The following is a 23,082-nucleotide window of genomic DNA, read 5'->3' on the forward strand; positions in this document are numbered from 1 at the left end:
CTTTGTAAATTAACGAATTGTATTTTCACTTGACTTACCTCCGTCAATCGATCGTATAGAAACGAATATATTTATTTACGTAAATATGTACGACAATGATGTTATCAATTTAAAAAAAAACCACCAAAATGAAGATGTTCTGTTTGATGGCACACTCGTGTTATTATATTATTTTGATGGAATACGAACAAGGATATTGTTTAACTAACACAACAAAACAATTCTTCTTTTTGTTTTCCAACGATGACGCTAACGTGAACTATATCAGAAGGCGATTGGTCAGAAACTGGAGGTGATCTTCTTGTAAAAGTCGATTCGATTTATTTCTTTTGCACCCCCGTCGAAACTATCCAATAAAAATAAATTGACCCAGATAGAAATCGCAAGAACATTTTTATCTTATTTTTTGTTCGTGCAAATTAATTGATTGAATGTTGGTCTCATAATGGCCATTAATGATAATCCGATGGGATTTCAAAGACAAAAGTGGAAAAATGAAAATTGATCAATTTACCTAACGACTTACCGAGTTCAAGCAAACGTCGTATTATTTGCTTATAATTTATTTGATCAGTATTTTACAATATTTTTCATCAGAATTTTATTAAATAAATGGTCGGTATATATATTACATACACAAGCCTAATCAATTAATGTTGGTATTTTAAATATCTTTATTGTTTTTAAAAATACGATGAATATCTTATTCATTCCTATTATTATAAATATTATAATTATTAATCAGTGATTTAAATAAATGGTCAGTTTTAATAATAAGAATAATCAGGGATACTTTAGGATTGCGTTAAGGTTGTAGCATGATTACATGCTGATATATATATAATTTATAATGTTATTTTATTATAAATACATACCACCAAACTTAAAATATTTTATTATTATAAATGTTAAGCAGTTTAGTTAAATCACTAATCCAAAATCTTTCAAAATACTGATGTAATATATAACACTTATTATTATAAACTTTGTATTTCTTTAAATTTTCTAAATTACTGTTTATTTTCTCACACATTCGACTTATCATCGTCTCTCTGACTGAAGCACAAAATTTTATTGTAAGAAATAACGTAAATTGCTTTACTTTTTTATTTATAGATTATTTTCTCGTTGATGTTCCTGTCTATACCCATTGTACAAAAAATACAAAGGAAACATGCTGAGTTGGCTCTTAACAATCGTACAGAATTCTTTATTTGGCATACATTAATTAAAATGATTATCGATTATCTCTCGATAAAGGCAAACAAATAATTGTTCGATATTTCTTGAGTAATGCTTATTATTTAAATATTCTATTAACCCTAGGATTAGACATGATTTAGGTTACTTTATGTAATATACAATAAAAAAACTGGATAATTGACGGATCATATTGTGTAGAGTTATTAATTTATTTCATTGATATATTTATTTATTTCCCAATTATCATTTACAAACAATTTCATGACGATTAGAACTTAAATTGTTACAGAATTGATGGTTAAAATACTATCGGTAAGAAAATATTGTGTAATTGTTAGTCCTTTTAATACAATTAATTAAATATAATAAAAAAAATTAATTAAATTAGATTTTTTTTTGCTTTCATTAAATATCCATAGATATTAATTAAAAAGAAAAAAATTGTTAATTATAGCATTAAAAAGTTGGCATATAACCTCAACAGCTGAAAAAAATAAATAAATGAATTTGATTGCTAGCTATCTGAATAGCTACGACAGCTTTTTATGCTAATTTTTATTCTGCTTTTAATGAGTGCAAAAAAGTTAGCATAGAACTGCAAGAACTGAAAAAAATGAATAAGTTCATTTAATAGCTACCTATATGCTAATTCGAAATCCATAATTGCTACCTCTTTTAATTAATTATTTAATTAGTTATTGATAATTCAAAATGTGAAAATTTTTTTTCATTTCTTAGTAAAGCAACGTAGTTGGCCACAGCAGAAAAAAATTAATAAGTGCGCTAAATTGCTAACAAAATTTTTATTTAAAATCCATAACTTCTAACTTTATTAATTAATTATTTAATTAGTTATTAATAATTACAAATGTTAAAACGTCATGAGGAGGAGATATGTTATACGCATGAGCAACCACAAATTCAAGGTGCAAGCGCACTTTGAAAAAAATAAAAGTAAAGTTGGTATACCTGCAGAGGATATATTTAAAGTTGATTTCCAAAGTAACAACCATGGAGACTATACAAGGAACACAAACTCCATGTATACAAATGGGATATAAAAATAAAAGGGCGCCTGTGTTCTATTTCGTTTTTATATCAGAACATACCCATTATATGGGTTAAAAGAAGTGTTCCTTTTATTTTAATAAACATATTTATATGACTTCAAAAATATAGTTTTTAATTGTGTCTTAAAAAATAATTAAGAAAGGCTGTACTCTCCTAAACTAATAATAGATTGCTTTTTATAATGGTATCAAAAATGTTATAAGGTTAAATAAACACGTATAGCCTTTCTTAATTATTAAATAATTTATTATTACATAATTAATTAAAAAAGTTAGCAATTATGGATTTCAAATTGGCAGATAGCTAGCAATTAAATGCACTTATTCATTTTTTTTCAGTTCTTGAGGTTCTATGCCAACTTTTTTGCGCTCTTTTAATGCTATTGTTTATAAGGAGTTATTCGTTGTCGATAACTTACCGACAGTGCAACTCGCTTGGTAACAAATACTGTAGCAGACATTTAAATCATATTCATTTTGGTTTTTTTATTGTTTTCATTGATTTTTAACAATGCAACAGCATCGTACAACGTGTTATAAACCTTAAGCTCTTGCATTATTGATTTCATTTAATCCTGCAACAGTCGCATAAGCGTAAAATTTAATTCACAAGAACACCGTGTACGGCGGTAACGGCATTGCGGATCAATCGGATTGAACAATAGGTAGAAAGAAGGAGATAGAAAATAAACCAGGGGAAGGAAACCACAACCCTCTCTAACAAACCTGACAAAAATTCCTTTTATTACTCGAAATATAACGATTACATTTTCATCGGAGTGTTAGTTTGTTGAACGTTGCTAGGAAGATTTGTTCAGAGGATTCTAACAGAAAGAAATCGTAAAAGAAATGAAGAACCATTTCATTCATGATTCTTCGGGAAATTATCGGGAGTGTTCGTTCACATCGACGAAAAATATTTCGTCGACATTTTGGTGCGTGTGTCGCATGTGAATCTTCTGCAAGGGTAATCGTCATTATAATAATATACTCATTATGCGGTATTAAAGTACAAATAAAAATTTATACTCACTTAAAACGTCACGTAACCTTGACATTTTATATTTAAGCATGTGTATGCGTATACAGGGTGGGGCAATAACTCTGTATACTTTGAACATCTCCCCGTTAGTTATTATTAATATGAAACAAATGTTTGCTACACCAATTTGCATGTCATAGAAGGAGGGGGTATATCTTGTGGTGACTATTTCTTTTGCATAGGCGAAAACGCTGAAGAGATTACAATGTCATCATAATCTTTGTATACGGGGTGATTTATTTTTTTTATCGCTTATAAGTGTTAAGATGGTTTCAGCAAGCTATATATCAACAGAATTAATATTTATTAACGTAAAAGTAGTTATCAGATTGAAACACGTTACAATGTGTTACTTCGTTATTTTTTTTTCTTTTTTGATGGACTTGAAATAATGAAAATGAATAATCGCATAATTAACGAATTTCTTGTGAAATCACGTAATACATAAGTTATATTCACATAAAATACAATTTCGTGAGAAACGTGATGTTTTTTATCGTTTATCAATATTTCATTTCATTTATTCAAACTTTATTATTAATCTCTGATTTACGTCTTTAAGATTATTTAAATGAAAAAAAAAAAAACATTCATTAGTTACATTTTGGACATTCATACCCTGTGGGATTTAAAAAAGATCATTATTTATTATCTTGTTATATATATGTATATATTTTTTTTCTTTCTTTTTTTCTTTGATTTCATTCGTGAACTTACTCTGATCGTGTTTATTTTTTCTTCGTAATTTAATAGCTTGCATTATAAGTAACGATTTTAATCGAGCGATATTACGTTCAATTAACGATTTATGGTCATAATGAAAATGTTTCATTATCCAATTTTATTTATAATAAAGTTAATCAACGTGTAATACACTTTATTGAAAAAAATTTATACGAATTATTGTCTAGTTATTTTATAGACTTAATGTAAATTATTAAATCTTATTATTTATTATAATATTTATAGATCATTGATATGAAATCGCGCGTTTAAGATAGATAAATAGATTTAAAAATAATTAAATCGTTTTAATTCTTAGATAATTTTTATTAGAACTATCTCATTGAAATATTTATGTAGAAATATATATACGATCATTTTTTGCACATATTACTAACACACGTAGTTAACTTCATAAATTAAAAGAGAAAGCACACCATTGGAGAGATATAAAAACAATATAATATCGTCTAAATTAATTTAAATTATATTGCGAGGTAGGAAATAATCTTAAATATTTTCAGTTATGATCCGAGATAGTAACTGTAATACATTTTACAACGGTTTACTATTACCAATGCTTAGAAAGTAAATTATATGAGATTTTTCTGATCGGTATTAAATTGACAGATATTTTCATCCATACGATTTACTTATGAAAATAATAATAAAAATAAACTACATAGTTTCAATTCATTGGATTAAGATTTCCATGCGATAATTGATCGATCGTATGTCCCCTGTAACTCTAATGAAAATAATTATGAATAACGGTGTAACATTAATTATCATGGAAATAAGATTTGTATAAATGTAGGACATGATTCTCATAAAAAGAAAAGAAAAAAAACGAAAAGATTCTTATTTATTGGGTTAATATTAATCAACATTATAAGCCGATAATTTTCAAATAAATCATTAATATTTAGAATAAAATATCAATTAATACATGTCCTTTATTTATTTTGAAAACCTTTGATGCGAATGTAACGCATAACTTGACTTTATTATAAACTCTAATTCACACATTATTATTTATAACGAATAAAATATTTATACATTCTTTTACAGACTAGTCATACATATTTTCCTATACATATTTAATTTACCTTGTTTTCTTAATATTAATTTGATGAATACTCGAATTAAACGTCAATTAAATACATTTTGAGAAACTCGAATTAAACGTCAATTAAATACATTTTGAGAAACTCGAATTACATGAATTAATTATTTCATTTGTGTGCTCAATATTTATTAAACCAGATTATATGCAAATTGTTCAAATATGCGTGCGTATGTGCGTGTATGTGTAAAAATTGTAAAAGATCTAATGATCATTTATTTTACAAAATATTGATCAGAAATGTTTACAATCGTATATATACGTGCGTGTGAGTGTGTTGAAAAGTAAATCAGTTAAATTTGTCAGTATTTTTATGGTGACAGATCGAAAGAAGGATTAAGTAGAAAAAAACGTCTGAAATTCCGGTAGGTACCGTTTAATAACCTTATTCCACTGAGAAAATCGAAGCCCTCCAGCCTCCTTTCGTGAACTTCAAACGGTTTTTTTACTATATATATATAGGGTGCTCCCGAAAAAACCATTCAATATTTATATGGTATATAGGATACACTGTACTGAGTAAAAAAGCTTTACCTTAAACATAAATCGAAATAATATTAATAAATTTTTTAAATAATAAATCGATATAAACATTTCTGTATGTTAGTATCATGATTTTCTTACTTGCGATGTTAACTTGAATATTTTTAAACCGCATTCTGAATATTTATATTCATGTGTTCGTAAATAGAATTCATTAAGAATCAGTCAATTGTGGATCGGTGATTGTAGATATTATACAGTTACAAAGTATCGTTAAAATGTCAGTCATTATTCGAATGAAGAAATGGCAGATATGTATTTTATGTATTTAAACCTTTTGAATTTTTTTTATGAGGATATTTAAAAAGCCTAGTGTATTCCTCGCCGATAAATGACTTAGAAGAATTACGTAATCTTCTATTAACATGGACAATTCAATTTTAATAATAACAAAAATGTTTATAGCTCAAAAGTTGACTTTAAAGAACCTATGTTTACTAAAGCTCTTTTACTCACAATCAGTACAATGTATCCTATATACCATATAAATATTGAATGGTTCTTTTTGAACACCCTGTATATACTATATATTTTTATTATAATTTTTATAACCCATTATTATTTTTTCTCGCACTACCTCTATCCATTCTTAAATTCATATCTCAAAAATTTATTATTCAAACTTTTATAATTACAAAAATCTCAGAGATATAATCTTTACAATTTTATTAAAATATTTTCATTCAAAATATTGACTCCTTCTCTCTTCTCACTTTTATAATTCCATATGTGAATGTTTGATAATATATTTTATTATTTGTCCACATCATTATCCATAATATTTTATTATAAAATAATAATAATAATAATAATAATAATAATAATATATAATCTCTAAATTATTGATTATATAGATCGATATCTATAGAATATCTATAGAATAGATATAACAAAATCGAGATAATTTTATTATTAAATTTTTATTTTTTATTATTCTCCTTGTTACAATTTTCTAATACTTTTTTTCTTTTTGTATGAAAATCCAATCCCATGCTTTCAAAAGAGGTCAAGTCTTTTACTACCTTCTAATGAGCCCAACAAAACATGGGGTTTTTTTTCTTAACGGGTTACCAATACATTTACCAATCGTATCTTTTGGTGTTTGACTTAGTAACTAACTGGAACTAGTATTTTAATGTGGTTAGATCGTTTACTTAAATATTCGGTCTCCTGGAATTCGAACATCCTTGTTATTTATTCTATTAACATGCTGTACATATAAAATTTGAATAAATCGACGCCATAGAATAGTTTAAATTAATTATACACATTTTTAACGAAATGTAATAATCGTTTTAAATGTATTTCAAATTATATAAATATTTTTATTCTTAAATGACTTATCTTAATTTCGTGAGTTAATTTTAATAATTGATAATTTTGTTATCCCATTCTCTCACGTTCGCAATTTATTTTTACATTAATAGCACAATTCATTACCAAATAAATTTTCCGAACACGAATATAACAGAAAATATCTTTACAATATGTAAAATAAGACTTAATTTTTTTCCATCCTCTTCATTTATTTTTTGAATACTTTATAATCTTTTTTTCTTTTTCTTTAAGATTCTCTATACATTTTTAAATTTCCATAATTTCAATTCATTTGTCCTTTGATTTTGGGTTTGCTTTTATGAACGCAAAAACATTTCAAATATCTTTTTTTATACAATTTACGAAAATACTTTCCTTCTTCAAAAAAATGATTCAACTTCTATCTTTCACGATGTCATTTAAATATTTTTAAATATTTCACAGTTATTTTCACGGAGACGAATTAGTTTTCATATTGTAATTAGTTATTATTATGTTAAATGAGATAGAAAAAAAAAATAGATAAAGAGAGAAAAAGGATACAAGCCCGTAAAACTATTGGAATATTATAAAACCAGAATATTATTTCATGGATGATTAAAAGACGATAAATTTGAAATTTAATGAACAAAGTCGAATCTCATTAACGTGAGTTTTTTTAATGATTATTTTTATAACTATTATCTATGTCAACTTGTCATATATATTTTGTACTTTTATATTTTATAATTTCAAACAAATGTTTATAAAGAAATAATGAGCCTTAAGAAAACAAAAAAATAAACGATAAGTATAGAACAATTTGTTTACTCATAACGGAAATGATAATAATAAATAACACGATATACTGATAATAGATCAATTTCTTAAAATCGTTTATACAATTTAGTTATTGAGTTTATCTCAATAATTACGCGTTAAATTTTTTTTAAAAATGACAATTGCTTTATATGAACTATTTACATTTTGTTCAAGTTGGTGAAAAATATTACCAAAATGAAAAATAGAAAAGAAGCACAAAGGTGTCTAATATTTAATTTTCCACGTTAGATCGTAATGTCTCGGTACAAAAATAACCTCCGTTTGGATTAAAATTAGATTTTCTATATGAGAAAAAAAAAATGAAGGAGTACAAAATTATTAATGGGAAGAAAAGACGAAAACCTTGAAGAAATTGCGTTGTCTCTCTGTGCCTTGTGCTCACGAAAGTTCAATATTATTTTATGCAATGGAAGTTTATGCATGGCAAATGTTTGATAACAAAGATACGTATGATAACTAAAAGTGACAAATGAGAGGAAAAGGAAAGGAAACCTCGAAGTATCCTTTTTATTTTAATTTTTTTTTTTATCGGTGACACGTTCTTACCCTTTCTTTATTCTATTTTTCTTTAAAATATTCACACCTAACTAATTGTAAGTTTAAAAATAGAAAGTAAGACAGAGAGTAAATGTCATACACTTACGCATATACATATATTATATCATGTAAAATTTATTTCTATATAATATATTACCTCCCCTTTTAATAAATAAATAATAATATATGTGAATTTGTGTAATTTTCATTGAATTCATTTATTTATACTCAAATGATATTATTAATCGGTCAGAAGCCAATGAGCGTTCAATGATTCATACTCAAGTACGTTAATTTTATGAATAACATACTTATGCTTCGAGTAATAATATTTTCAGGTATGTCGATTTAATGTAAAACATTAATGGCAAATTCTTCGCCAGTGCTAAAACGACGAGGAAAGAGATGGTTTCTTGTTCGCTACTGTTTTTTCGTTTCATTAAATCGTCAAGCTCGTCCTGTGATTCGTTCTCATGTCATCGACCCCTTTGTTTTCTGTGTCAAAAAGTATGTTATCCGAACGGTTTATATCTGCAAGCAATGATGTCGTAAAATTTAACGTTCATCTAACGGACGAGATTTATATGTACTTACTTCTTTGTGATCGTAAGTGTAAGAAAAGAAAAAAAAGGAAAGCAGAAATGAAAGCAATGTGTTTTAATAAACTATAGAAGTATGTGTGTGTGTGTGTGTGTGTGTGTGTGTTGTGTATTTGTAGGTCATTGTATTTTGTTAACGATATTCATTTTTGCGTTAGTTCTCATTGACGGCAATTACAAATTCTTTTTTAGAGTATTTAAAATTTCTTTTACAATAATTTTTTCCTCATTTAACGGAAACTTGCCTAAGAATTATTTCCTATCTACGAATACGAAACTTAATTGAATTTATATTATTAATGAAGTTATACAGTCTTCGTTGTGCATTCATTTCAATTTATTGCACAAACTCTGAAACTTATTTTCGCAATGCGTTTTATATGAGAATAAGGACAATGTACGATGATAGTGGAGTTGCTAGTATATTAACATAAAAAAGATCGAATTATTCTATCCATATCGTTACCTCCCCCCTCAAATACAGACTATTGAAAAGATTTAAATCGGTTTTTAATTAAAATGTGTCCGCCATATTGAGCCGATCATTTTGTTTTTCAAAAATATAACCTCAAATTCATAATGAACGATTTTTCTAACCTCATTTGAAACTATGATTAATTGTAAATAAGATTGTTCTATTAACATTATCGTACATTTAGTGACTTCCATTCGAACGTTCAAAAGTAATTATATTCATTCTATAAAATTTGAATAAATATGTAAAAATTGTTGAGACATGAGGCGACAAATCATCAAATAAATATGCTTTATCCGCGATAAATTATAAACTCCGATTTATAATAAAATACATGACGTTCAGTCTGCTGTAAAGTGTTAGTTTAAGCAGTACATAATCTCGAAATATTTAATATAACAAACACTAGTATTATCTACTTAAAAAAAAAATGTCAAACATTAGTTCTTATTTGCCAATCTGATACTCGGTTTTTTCGAGTTCAAATATTCGTATTTTTCGGTTATTGTAATTATTCATTATAGTTTTATCATTTTTTATTTTTCGGTGATACTTCGGAGCAATAAGGATTTGTCAGACATATATAATATTATTTATTTATGATCGTGAATTCTATTAAATTTCGCAAGGCTTAATACAAGGTAGATAGAAACAATGCACCCATAAAGTTTTTTTTTTTTTCATTAACTCCATACATATTTACAATTTGTCAGTAGACATTTGGTAAGTTATTATATAAGTGAAAAAACATAGCACGTGGATTTCGGTAAGGTTTCATTTGTTACTAGGTCTCCTGGATGGATTCTTCTGAGCCTTCTAGGGATATATTGGTTGTAGTTATCGTTAGCTAGCGGGTTTATGTGTGTATCAATTCTTCTTTTATGTTTGCAGATTGTTTTGGTTATATCTTCTTCTATCGTTGGAATATTTAAGTCCTTCCTTATTTCTTCGTTACGGACGTACCATGGAGCATTCACGATTGTGCGTAGGGTTATGGATTGTTGAGCTCGAGCTTGGCAATGTGACTTTTCGCTGCTGTACCCCATAGCGGTAATCCGTATAGGTCCAGATTGATTTTATTATTGTTTTGTAGATTATTAGTTTGTTCTCTATGCTAAGTTTAGATTTTTTACCAGTTAGCCAAGCCATTTGTCTCCTTTTTAGACGATTTTGTTCAATTCTGGCATTTATATGCTTTTCCATGTTAGTTTAGAATCTAGATGTAGTCCCAAATACTTGACCGTCGTTACTTGCGGAATTTCTGTATTATATAGTTGTAGTTTCGGTATTTGGTTTTTCTTTAGTGTAAACTTGATATGTTTACACTTGGTAGTGTTTACCTTGATCTTCCTATTAAATAACCATTCTTCAAGAGAGTTGATTTGTTTTTGTAACGATTGAATTACTTGTTGCGGGTCCTTGCTTATGGTAAGCTTGTTGTGTCGTCTGCAAATGTTAAGACTGTGCAATTTGCGTTTATTTAAGGTAAGATTTTAGGAGTTTTTAATACGAGTGTGGAAAGTGTTTATTGATTGTTTGTAATAATTCATGATGTCACACTTTATCGAAAGCTTTTTCTACATCTATGAAGACGGCGGAACAGTACTCTTTATTTTCTAAAGCTTAGATTATCGTATTAGTTAGTCTGTGTACTTGTTCAACGGTAGAGTGTTTGTTTCGAAATCCAAATTGATGGTCAAAAATCAGGTTTTTGTCAAAAATTATTCGTTTCATTCTTTTGTATATTATTTTTCCAGCAGTTTAGATAGTAATGGTAAGAGCGATATCGGTCTATAAGAATTTACATCATGCAGATCTTTATTAGGTTTAGGGAGCATTATAATTTCCGCGAGTTTCCAAGTATTTGGGAAGTGATGGAAACGTAATATTGCGTTAAATAATATTGTGAGCATCCTAATTGCTTTAGGTGGCAGTTATTTTAGTATTCTACTATTTATTAGGTCGTAATCTGGTGCGTTCTCATAAAGTGTATTTATTTCAAGTGACAAATTATTTATTATCATTCTAAACATTGAAGAATATTATCATTTCTTCTTATAATTATTTTCCAATAGCAAATTTTTTCGTTTTAACGTTATTTCGTTATTTTTTTTTCTTTCTTTTTTTTCTGCCATCAACCGCAAAGTTTCTCAAATGATAATAATATACATTGATGATGTATTTTTATTTTTGCAAACATTTTAAACTATATTATCTATAATGGTAATATTTAATTGTATTTTTATATTTCACATTCATAATATATTCAACATTATTAGCTCGATATTTATTGCGAACGTTAGAGATAAATTTTTTTACTTCCTATGTCGCCGTGGGTAATATTTTAATGATTCATCATTTTACAATTTTTTAGTCAAATTATTATCAACAGTTTTAATCGTAAACACAGTGACTAGCATTTTTTTCATGCAAGTTAGAAAAAAATACGTTGCCTCGAGTATACTGTGTGTACGTGTGTAAAAAACGAAAGTATTAACATTATTATTAAAGAGAACTATAACAAAGTTGAAGTTAGAATGATACGAACAGAACCATAAGAATACTGTTTACTCTTTTTTGTTTTTTATTAGCCTTTTTGTTTTTTGTTTGTTTTTCTTCTTGTTACTAAAACATCAATAATAAAACTGACGTAAATAAAACGGGTGCGTCTTTACGTATTTATAATTGTACGTATGAGAAATTTGAAAAAAAAAAAAAAAAAAAAGAAAAAAACATATATCGACATTACTATATACGTGTACGTTTCGAACAGGTTTTTTTTATTGCTCAAAAAAAAAGGAAATATAATATACGTTAACAAGGAGTATGAATAATTATAATTATACATATGAATAATGCAATTAAATAATAATTATAATTAAACAGAGCTTCGAGATAGGTCATAAATTAATAGGAAACGGTTGTACGTGTTGAATTGCTCGTACCATTCTAATCGTTCGTTCATAATCATCTTCCTTTTACTTCGAAATCAAATATATTCTATTCTGAAATTTCAAAACGTTTTAAATATTGCTTAGAACATCCTAGTTATTTGATACTATAAATAAACGACAAGAGAACCAATGAAGATAAGTTTTTCATCATAACCACAGTTATTTATAGTAGTTCAGTGCATTGTTTAATTGCATTTGTTTCATCACCCTTCTTTTCTTTCTTTTTTTTCTTTTTAATTTACAAAAGCTTTCTTCATATCCGTTACCGAAGTCTCACACGGACAATTTTAGATAATAATAATGGCGAACACACAGAGCCTTTTACTCTTCCCCTTCATAAACTTCATAGTTCGTAGTAGTAGTAGTGGTTCTGCTCATCTAGCGCCCAATGCTGATAAGTAGAACGTACTTTCTTATAACTCCGGTATTTTGTGGTCAGATCGCAGTCGAGGAAGATCTCTTGTTGCTGCTCTACCATCAGGAATCATCACACGTAATTTTTACCTGGCCAGTAGCAGCAATTGTGTGCGTGTGTTGTGTCTTTTTCTAATGAACTTCAGTTTAAATTAATTGTTTTTAAATATAGTTTCTTATTTTTTAGTTTTATTTATTTTTCTATTTTTTTGTTTCGTTTGTTTTAATATTTTCATTTTTCTATTCGTTCAGTTCGTTCGTTCGTTCGTTCGTTCGTTCGTTTGTTTGTTATGTACGTTTTCGTTTAAAAAAAAGACAAAAGAAAAAAAAACCAATCGTAAGATTACTTTTTCTTTTGTGAGTCAATTTTTTCTATACCATTTACAATCCAGTATAAAAATAAAAAAGAAACAAAAAAAAAGAAACACAAATTTCGAATTTGGATCATCGATATTTCTTCGTAAGTTTTTACTTTTTGCTTTTTTCTTTCCTTCATCATTTTATTATTATTTTTTTTCAAGTTTTCTTTTCTTCTTTGTTGTTATTCGTCGTGGTCTACATTATTTTTTCTTCCTTTTTATTATGAACAAGTGATAATTACCAACAAGTGCCTTGTTCATAAATTTATTTATTTATTTTTAAAACGCATACATTATAACACATTCTAACATTACGATATCCTTACAATTAGACAATTTTGTTCGATCGAACAATCCAACAAACTTATTTTCGATTTAATAAATCAACATGTTATAAGAAAAACGTTGAATATTATCGCGTAGAAAGAAATTATAAAAAGTTATATATATATATAATAATATATATAATAATATTGAGCAACACGGTGCAAAAATTAATAAAAAAAATAATTAAAATATCTTAGGGACGTAAAATGTTAAAGTTCGTTTCGAAAGTTTTTAATGATTTAAAAAAAAATTGTTAGAATGATTGATTGATTGATTGGTTTTTTCTTTTTTTTTTTGAATTATTTTATTATTAATTGGTTTTTTTTTTTTTTTTTGAATTATTTTATTATTAATTTGTTTTTTTCCTTTCTTTTTTTAGTTGGATTTAAAATATTATTTCAACTTTGTTTTTTTTTTTATTATATTTCTATTTTTATTTTATTTATAAAATATTTATATATATATAATAAAAAAAAGTAAAATGATTGATTTATTTTTTAATGCATATACAAAGATTGGAACTTTAAACAAATGAAATAATTATCCTTGTTGCTTGAAATTTTGGTGCATATAAAAATCTTATAAGACAATAGTTCTGTTATATATATATAAAAATATCAAATTAACGAATTTAAGAATAAGATCATGAAGAACGCAATCTTTCAAGAATATTTTCCAACGATTTTCTCGTTCGGTGCTTCCATATGCCTGATAATTCTTCCGTTCGACATACTTTCTTACTTGTGCGATTCTGTTTACTAGAATGAAATTAAACACTCCAAAGAATTATGGAACTCTCCTGCATACTAAAATTACCCACGAGCGATAGTGTTATATTTAAACGCGACTAAATTGTCACTTAACACTCGTCCTTCGAATATAATGAGTTTTATCAGGGCAAAAAAAAAAGAAAAAAAAATAAGAACTATTCGTGACAAATACGAACGAAAGAAATTCGTTAATAATACAGTAAATAATCTTTCATAATCAAAAAAAAGAAAAAGAAAAAAGAAATTAATTTTTCAAGAATATATCTCTTGCGGTTTATCTTATAATTCATCTTACAGAAATGAAAAAAAATGACTTATGCGATTTTTTCAAAACAACCATCATTTTTGCATTTCGTAACATTATCTATTCGATGTTTAATTGAATTCGTTAAAAGAAGAAATTCTTTCCTAGATGAGTTTTGTTCTACGTATATTTAAATATATATATGTATGTGACTATATAGAAATATGTGTGTGTATGTGTGTTACCAATTTCGAATAATTGCACTTGCACCATGGGGAATTGTGCAACGATAGCGAAAGGACGACAAGTTTGCGAAGCATGAAAAATTATTACGAATCCACAAACTCGAGTATCTTAAATGCACATCAACGTAACGTGATTCATTAACTCCGGTATAATAAGAAAATATATAAGATTACTGTTGATCAAATATCACAAAAATTATTCGACCAACTCCGATGACACGTACTTACTCCGATTCTTTCTTTTTTCTCCGATTACGTGCCAACTGCTACGTAAAGTTTCTCACTAAGTAAGTAAGAGATCGTCAATTAGGTTACTTTCATCTTTACTCACGTTTCTCGAATCCTATCTTACCACGTGTTTCCACTTTCCGAAGAAAAATTCCACTTGTATCGATACTTCCTTAACGTACGACCTCCTTAGAAAAAAAATCTTCGACCAAATATATCGAATAAGATGAGAATTATTTATCAATATAACAAAAGATTAATATAGTTAATCGCTAAACAAAAATGTAATTATTGTATGTATACGTTACAAGTAATTCGAATTAATTTTTTTCTGAATTTATGATTAATAAATTTATTTATTGTTTTTTTCATATTTATATACAGTCTAAACTGTGTCAAATTATTTGACGAAACATGATGTGATACAAAAAAAAAATAAATTGACATGAGATGTTAGTTTGAAAGTGTTGGTATATTAGTGATAGTATTGAGTTTCGATGTACGATAGCATAAAGTAACCGGTTAGTGATTGGCAATGACCTCACTAGCGCCATTGGCCTCATTTCTGAAGAACCTGTTTGAATCTTTTGAAACTTAACTTCTTTTACTTCCTTGTTCCTTTCCCGTTCGATTCTTTTTACCACCAACCTAAGACATCTTTCTTTCTCTCTTTCTGTTTATTCTTTCAGATCGCTTTCTTTTATTCTATTTTTCTCTTTATTCTCCTCCATCGATATACCGTTTCATCTTTGTACATCATCTGTGTACAAAGATCTAAACACTTTTATTATCCACTAACACATGATTAACAAGATCACCATAATCTATTTTCATTTTCCTAAACAAACAGCTTTCATTTTTTCTTCTTTTTTCCCCATCTATTTCCTTTCATTTTTACTCGTAACATATATATATATTTCTACAGTTTTATCCGTCCAAATTATTATTCTGTAATTATTTCTCTTCCACGTTATTACCACTCCTATTTTTCTTTTTCTTTTTTCTTTTAATTGGTTTTGTTCGTTAATATCTCGTCTCGAAATTATGCTAAAATCAATATTGTCATATCAAATTGTTAAATAAACTGTAAAATAAAAATTCATGTACTATTTAAACACGAATCTTTGTTTCAGTCGGTATAAAACATGCTAATTATAAGTAACTAAAATCAGTATTGATTACGTTCAATGATTCGATAGAATTGAATAAATGTGGAAAGGTGTTCCATATAGAAGCCATTCAATATATAAAAGGAAAAGTAAAAGAACAATAGTATATTAAAATTTTAACGAATATATAATTTAAATTAATTAATATTCATAATACAATTTTTTCGTAATGATAAAAAAAGATCAATAAACTTTGATTTTCTATTTCTTCCTAAAAGGAATATTGACTTTTTGGAGGATAACCGCTCACGAAAAGGTCACGTAGAAAAATCAAATATTTGTGTTACACGTTAGTCGTAAAAATGTATCGTTCAAATAGATCGTCTAAGTTAGTTATTTGTTTTTTCTTTTTTTTTTTTAATTTCTAATTCCTAATCCAACGATCGTGTCATATATTTTCTTAATTCATTTTTATATCTTTATTTATTGCATCCAGTATCGTACAGGAAGTAAAACAAATATTCTTTAATTTCGAATTATTTTGATATATTTATTTTTGAATGATTATTTGTGTAAATCATCGTTTCTTGATTATTTCCAATTGGGATTGTTCACTACTTTTTAACCGCAAAAACAGTTAAAACGTTTGATTAACAATTACTAGTACCACCCCTTACCACAAACAGTTAAACAAAGAGAGAGAAAGAGAGAGTTATCATCATCTGACAGTTATTAACTAATCTGACAATGAGTTAAACTACTTCACACTCACACAAGCTTCCGTCAAGTTTAACACGTTGAACGCCCCGTCAACCAAGCACGGGTAACGAATATGTCCGCTGGCGTCGCAGTTACAATTTCCTCGTTCTCTTATCGCATTTCTCACTTCGAGGCTTTTATAAGGCGTATTGTATTCTTGTTAACTTTTAACAGTTTAAAAAATGTACCCTATTTGAATTAAAAGATTTTCATTAAAAACATTCGAATAAACAAAATTCACAATACTCTCTCAAGCTTCCGCCAAGTTTAACCTTTAACAGTTTAAGAAATGTACTCTATTCGAATTGAAAGATTTTCATTAAAAACATTGAAATGAACAAAACTTTTCTTGAATAATTCAAAAGGTTCGAGACCTTTGTTATGTTACGACCTTATTATATATTAACACCTTAACTACGGAATACGTAGTAATGTGAAGTCAAATTAAAAGCTATTATCTGCATACGGATGACGCCATCTTAAGTGTCATATGAATTTGTAAAATAATCGTCATTACCTTTTAGTTGCAGAATTCTATAATTTTATACGAAATAAATTTTCATTTCTTCGGTTATATTGTTAAATATGTATATACATAAATGTATGTTTTATTTTACATTCAATTTTTTTTTGTAAAATTTGAATAAAATTTGTTATTTTTGATAGTTTCTCCCTCTCTCTCTCTCTCTCTCTCTCATTTATCAAAGACATTTTTAAAAAATAAGCATATATATTTTATTCCCGGTTTTAGCGGTAGGAAATCAACGTTATGACCCCGTAGATAAGATGTTAACATTATATAATAACATATTATAATATTACATTAAATTAACATTATTATATATATATTATAATATTATATTATATTATATATATATTATATTATAATATTACATTAAATTAACATTATATAACATAATGTTATACAATGTATTACAAATTGGCATGAATCACTTTTGACAAAAAGGATAAGATAGTTAGTTTTAGGTTATGTATTTCTTATGGTAGAAAACTTCAGGAAGAATTTAATGAGTGACCGCGTAGTGCTAAAAAAACATAATTCTTCTTGGAATTATTTAAAGTAAGAAGAGACTTATTTTATCTTGTCGTTGTCGTTTCATTAACAATTAATTGTTTATTATCATTAATAGCAAACAATTGTTCCGGATGATATCGTGGTAGTTTTTCTTTTTAAAGAAAAAAGTACAAATGGCTTTGAAAAAGGGACAAACTAGGCAATTGGAAATTGGGAAGCAAATCAAAGAAGCCCTTCAGGCTAGGGCCAAATCAGGACCTCGATGGCGGAGAAACATCGAGAGGGGGAAAAGAAAGAACGAAAAGTTGAACATGCAACTTAGGTCAAAGATTATGGAAATTCTGAAATCATCCCGGTTAAGTACCCTATGTCATTATTGGGCAGATTTTCCGGACTGGTGGGGGGGAGAGGAGGGATTTAATAGGGGAGTATGGAGACTGGCGTCAGTTAACACATCAGAGTGTTCGTAACAGAATGAAGTAGATTCAGAACAAGTTTAAAGGCGTTGCGGTATGGCAGGTTTAAATTTGGCGGTTAAACCGGACACCTATGACAGTTCGGGATTATTTTGGCGGGTTTATTTCCCTATTTTGAATTTGTCGTTAGGCGATTAAAATTCTAAATAATTTGGAATACTAAGCTTTAGGAATATAAGAAGAATGAAGGAATAAAGATTTACACTTATTATTGCAATAGTATAAAATAGATAAAATAAATAGAATCTATAGATCAAAAGTAATAAAATCGAAAATAATGAAACTTATTAGGAAAATAACTGAGCTCGATTTTGACTAATTAACATAAATGTAAAATTTATTGAACAGTATAATATATTAATTGTGTATAAATGTATGGCATAAATAATCGTTATTTCTTTTTTTTTATAGATACTTTCTTTTTTCTTTTTTTTTTCTATAGGTAGATAGAAATTAGTAGTAATGTTGGTAGTTAAGATTACGAGTTTTTGATTATACGCGATTATCATTAAAGATGATGAAACATGGTAGTGGATGTAACTTTTACAGCTTTAATAAGCATGGAAAATAATAATATGTGAAAATGACACAATTTGATGGTAAAAAAAAACAAAAAGAAAAAAAAGAACAAAAACTTTAATAAAAAGAATGCTAGACGTTAGATCTGTGTCGAGTATTAAAAAATATGTATATTGCGTTAGTTACATAAGTTTGAAAAGAAATAAATAACGACTCGTTTTTTATATATACCAGGAAAAGTGTTTAATTTTTTTTCTATTGCCTACTTCTTTATTTTGTTTTTCTATGCAATCATTTAAGAAAAAAACAAATCCCTGTTCAAACTTTACATAAGTTTTCTTTAAATAACGTAGCGTATCGTTGCATTGTATATTTTCATATGTGTTTAAATACGCATTATGCGTACACGTGCATTTCCATGGTAATTACTTTTACTACCTTACCAGTACGTTAGTTTAACCTAATATCGCGTTAAAAGAAAAAAATATCAACGCCATCAATCTCAAGATTATTTACCGTATCTGTTGATACCTCTTTTTATACGTATATTTTTTTCAGTAATTTCTTGTCTACAAAATTGTTTATCAAACATATTCTAATAATAAGTCGAACAAATAAAAGTATAAAAAGGCTATATAAAAGTTTTATGAAATAAAGTATATATCATTAATATTGTCGGGACAATTATTATCATAGATTTCGTAGAACGGTCAAATTTGAATTTAATTAAACATTTCTAGGAATTATATATATTTATATGTATAAATTATTTACATATAAGAATAAATCGTAATATATATATAATTGCAAATTTCATTTTTATATTATATTTAACAACCGAAAATCTTTAACAAGTTTTCAATTTTAAATTTAAATTTTCAATTTAATTTTATTATTAGATCATTGAATATGAAACGTCCAATTAAACTAATATATATATATTATTAGATTATCCTTATCTAAAATTAATTTATATTATTATTTCATCATAATAAACCAATCGTTATTTTATTTTCAATAGTAAACGTTTCTATATTGTAATAACTTTCTTATTTTGGAGCTTTGATAATTTGCAAGAGAAATTCAAATAAACCATTCGAAAGTTAACGGGAAATCTTTGCGTCAACCGAATAGTAACGGATGAATTGTAAACGGACAGAAGTAAATACGAAGACATTAAAAGTACTGTCATAAGTTAATGTTAGGCCTCCTTGACAATGAAAACTAAACTTTCACACATCGATAAAATATGTATGCTAAACACCTTCTGACATTCAAACCGACGTTAGATATCTTTATTAGGCTCATTAATATTAATTAATATTCATTGACATTTATTGCATATAATAAAAAGCTTATAATTCATTCATATCTACATATTAGTTCATTAGGATGCATCGACATAGTTTCTAATGGCCTTTTTTCATCCTATTCAGATATATCGTATGTTTCATTAATATTACAATATCGTTACTGAACAAATAATCTATTATAAATAAAGCAGATATTATGAAAAAAAAAATTAAAAAACAATAAAAAAAAATTGATTAAACTGCTATTTTATGGAGAGACAACTTTTTAACTCGAAACTTTATAGAAATTAAAACAAGATATATATATTTTAACTGATTTGTTTATAGATCCTACTTAATCATGGCACCAAATTTGTTTGGAACATCGGCTTCATTATTTTTGGAAGCATCCCAGACTGCTCTAATAAATGAAAATTCGACGACAGAAAAAACAAGCTCGCCGAAATTGGACAAGAAAAAATTGTTAAAATCTCAGCCAAAATATAGATGGAATATTGTTTGGAGAAACGTCATAGCATTTCTCTATCTTCATATTAGCTTTCTTTATGGATTGTATTTGGCTTTCACTGCTGCGAAATTGTATACTACGATATTCGGTAAGTTATTCACAATCAATTTCGACATTATAAACGAACGTTCGATCAATATTATTTACATTACGATATCATATGTAATAGACTTATACTATTGTACATTTATTGTAACAAAAAAAATAATAATTAATTTATAGACGATGAGAGAAAATATAAGAACTATAAATAATATTTTATTGTTTCAGCGATAACTTGTGGTTTTTTAGCAGGCTTCGGAGTTACTGCAGGTGCTCATAGATTATGGGCACATAAGGCTTACAAAGCTAAATGGCCGATGAGAGTAATCCTAATGATTTTCCAAACTATGGCATTTCAAGTAAGTCTATTCACTTATATTAAGTATGCAGATATAAATATAAATAATCGTACAAAACTTGTTCATTTAATACTGATGAATCAAAGAACTCATTATTTGTAATAAAAAAACTTATACATAACAATAAATATTATATAATGATATTAAATATAAATATGAATTACAAATAATAAGTAAAGTGTTAAGTATCAGAAAAAAATTAATTATTTCATTTGATTGAAAAGTAACTTTTAAAACAGTCACATTAAATTATTATCTATGAGACACGAATCAATAAAAAAAATGACACATACATGAGCGGTCCAAAGTAATGCAATAGTGCGGACAAGTAAATGCAATTGTTGATATTGCAGAATCACATTTACGAATGGGTCAGGGATCACAGGGTCCACCACAAGTTCACTGACACAGATGCAGATCCTCATAACTCTCAAAGAGGATTTTTCTTCTCTCACATTGGTTGGCTTATGCTGAAAAAACATCCCGATGTTATAAAAAAAGGTGCTACGATAGATATGAGCGATCTCGAAAAAGATGCAGTAGTCATATGGCAACGCAGGTAAATATCAATTTCCTTCGAATATTTTGGAATATTTTTTCCTTTATATTAAATAATCGATGTAATTTGTGTGTTTGCTTTATTTTGATTTTTAGACTTTATATCATTCTTATGCCACTATTCTGTTTCATCATTCCAACCTGGATACCTGTGCATTTCTGGGGTGAGCGTCCGATGTACGCATGGTACTTAACGATTTTCAGATACACTTTATCTTTAAACATTACCTGGCTAGTAAATTCTGCTGCACATATTTGGGGTACAAAACCGTATGATAGGTATGTTACGTTTTTTTTTCTTTAACAATATTAATTAAACTATGCGTACGTGATAATATGAAATATTATATTATTATATAATTATAAAAGAAACGTGATGAAATATTATAATAAAATTGTTTCAATGTTTTAATGACTTGCGTAGAACTCGACGTGTAAAAATAGAATTTTATCGTATGGATTAATTGTTATAAGATAATATTTATCATTATTTTCTTTTTTGGCAGTTCAATTTCTCCAACAGACAGCTATTCGGTTGGAATAGCTGCATTCGGTGAAGGTTGGCACAACTATCATCACGTATTTCCGTGGGACTACAAAGCCGCTGAGTTAGGAAACTATAATGTAAACTTTACAACGGCAATTATAGACGGTTTTGCTAAAATCGGTTGGGCTTATGATCTCAAGACAGTCTCACACGAAATGATTGAGAAGAGAGCATCTAGAACAGGAGATGGTACCGTATATAAACATGCCGATGATCAACACGAGCACAATCATACAAATTCTATATGGGGTTGGGACGATCCAGATATTAAAGCTGAAGATATTCTAGATGCAAGGATATTAAATAAAACCGAATAAGACTATTATTATTGTATGGTGGTGGCGTCGAAACAAAATTACCAAATAAAAGAAACCGTAACGAAAATGAGAAAAAAAAATAAACAAAAAAATATATCTTGTATAAATGAGATCAATTTTCGCGGTTTTATCATTGTTACATTATTTATGTATACGCGTGATTATTATTATTATAATATTGCTGTTCCAACTTTAATCATTTATTTTGGAAACCGTATGTTCAACGTATAAGAGCTCTAATGTTAAATTTACCGACAAATGAAAACATGGTAACCCAATGACATAATTTTCAATTAACACTAACTCAATGATACGTCAATTAAAAATAGAAATAAAAATCAAATAAAAATAGTTATGGTGATACTAGAATCTTGTTTGTTCTAAGTCTAGGTGTATTAACTCTGTCATACATTTGGACAAGATGAATTTATGTAGATCATAGTTTTCATACGGTAGATGATATTTTTGATAAGGGTCTTAGTTAAATAATAATTTTTACTTGGAAGAATAAACGAAAAGCGTCAGCGTAAAAGTACAAAAA

General features: G+C 27.3%; 1 protein-coding gene across 3 annotated transcripts; it reads left to right on the forward strand.

Annotated features, from left to right (window-relative positions):
* Nucleotides 1-2,866: 2,866 nt before the first annotated feature.
* Nucleotides 2,867-23,082, forward strand: LOC122519854 (acyl-CoA Delta-9 desaturase-like). Of its 3 annotated transcripts, none has more exons than XM_043639605.1 (6): nt 2,867-3,240; nt 20,538-20,806; nt 20,989-21,119; nt 21,473-21,678; nt 21,774-21,956; nt 22,184-23,082. In XM_043639605.1, exons 2-6 carry the CDS (start codon nt 20,551-20,553, stop codon nt 22,539-22,541), a joined length of 1,134 nt encoding a protein of 377 aa, XP_043495540.1. In that variant the 5' UTR covers nt 2,867-3,240; nt 20,538-20,550; the 3' UTR covers nt 22,542-23,082. The 3 variants fall into 3 exon arrangements, with proteins under 3 accessions (XP_043495540.1, XP_043495541.1, XP_043495542.1); XM_043639606.1 differs by lacking the exon at nt 2,867-3,240 and adding an exon at nt 12,832-12,936; XM_043639607.1 differs by lacking the exon at nt 2,867-3,240 and adding an exon at nt 13,252-13,285.

The sequence above is a fragment of the Polistes fuscatus genome, unplaced genomic scaffold (genome assembly GCF_010416935.1).
Source record: "Polistes fuscatus isolate 324 unplaced genomic scaffold, CU_Pfus_HIC Scaffold3, whole genome shotgun sequence".
Classification (NCBI taxonomy): Eukaryota; Metazoa; Arthropoda; class Insecta; order Hymenoptera; family Vespidae; genus Polistes; species Polistes fuscatus.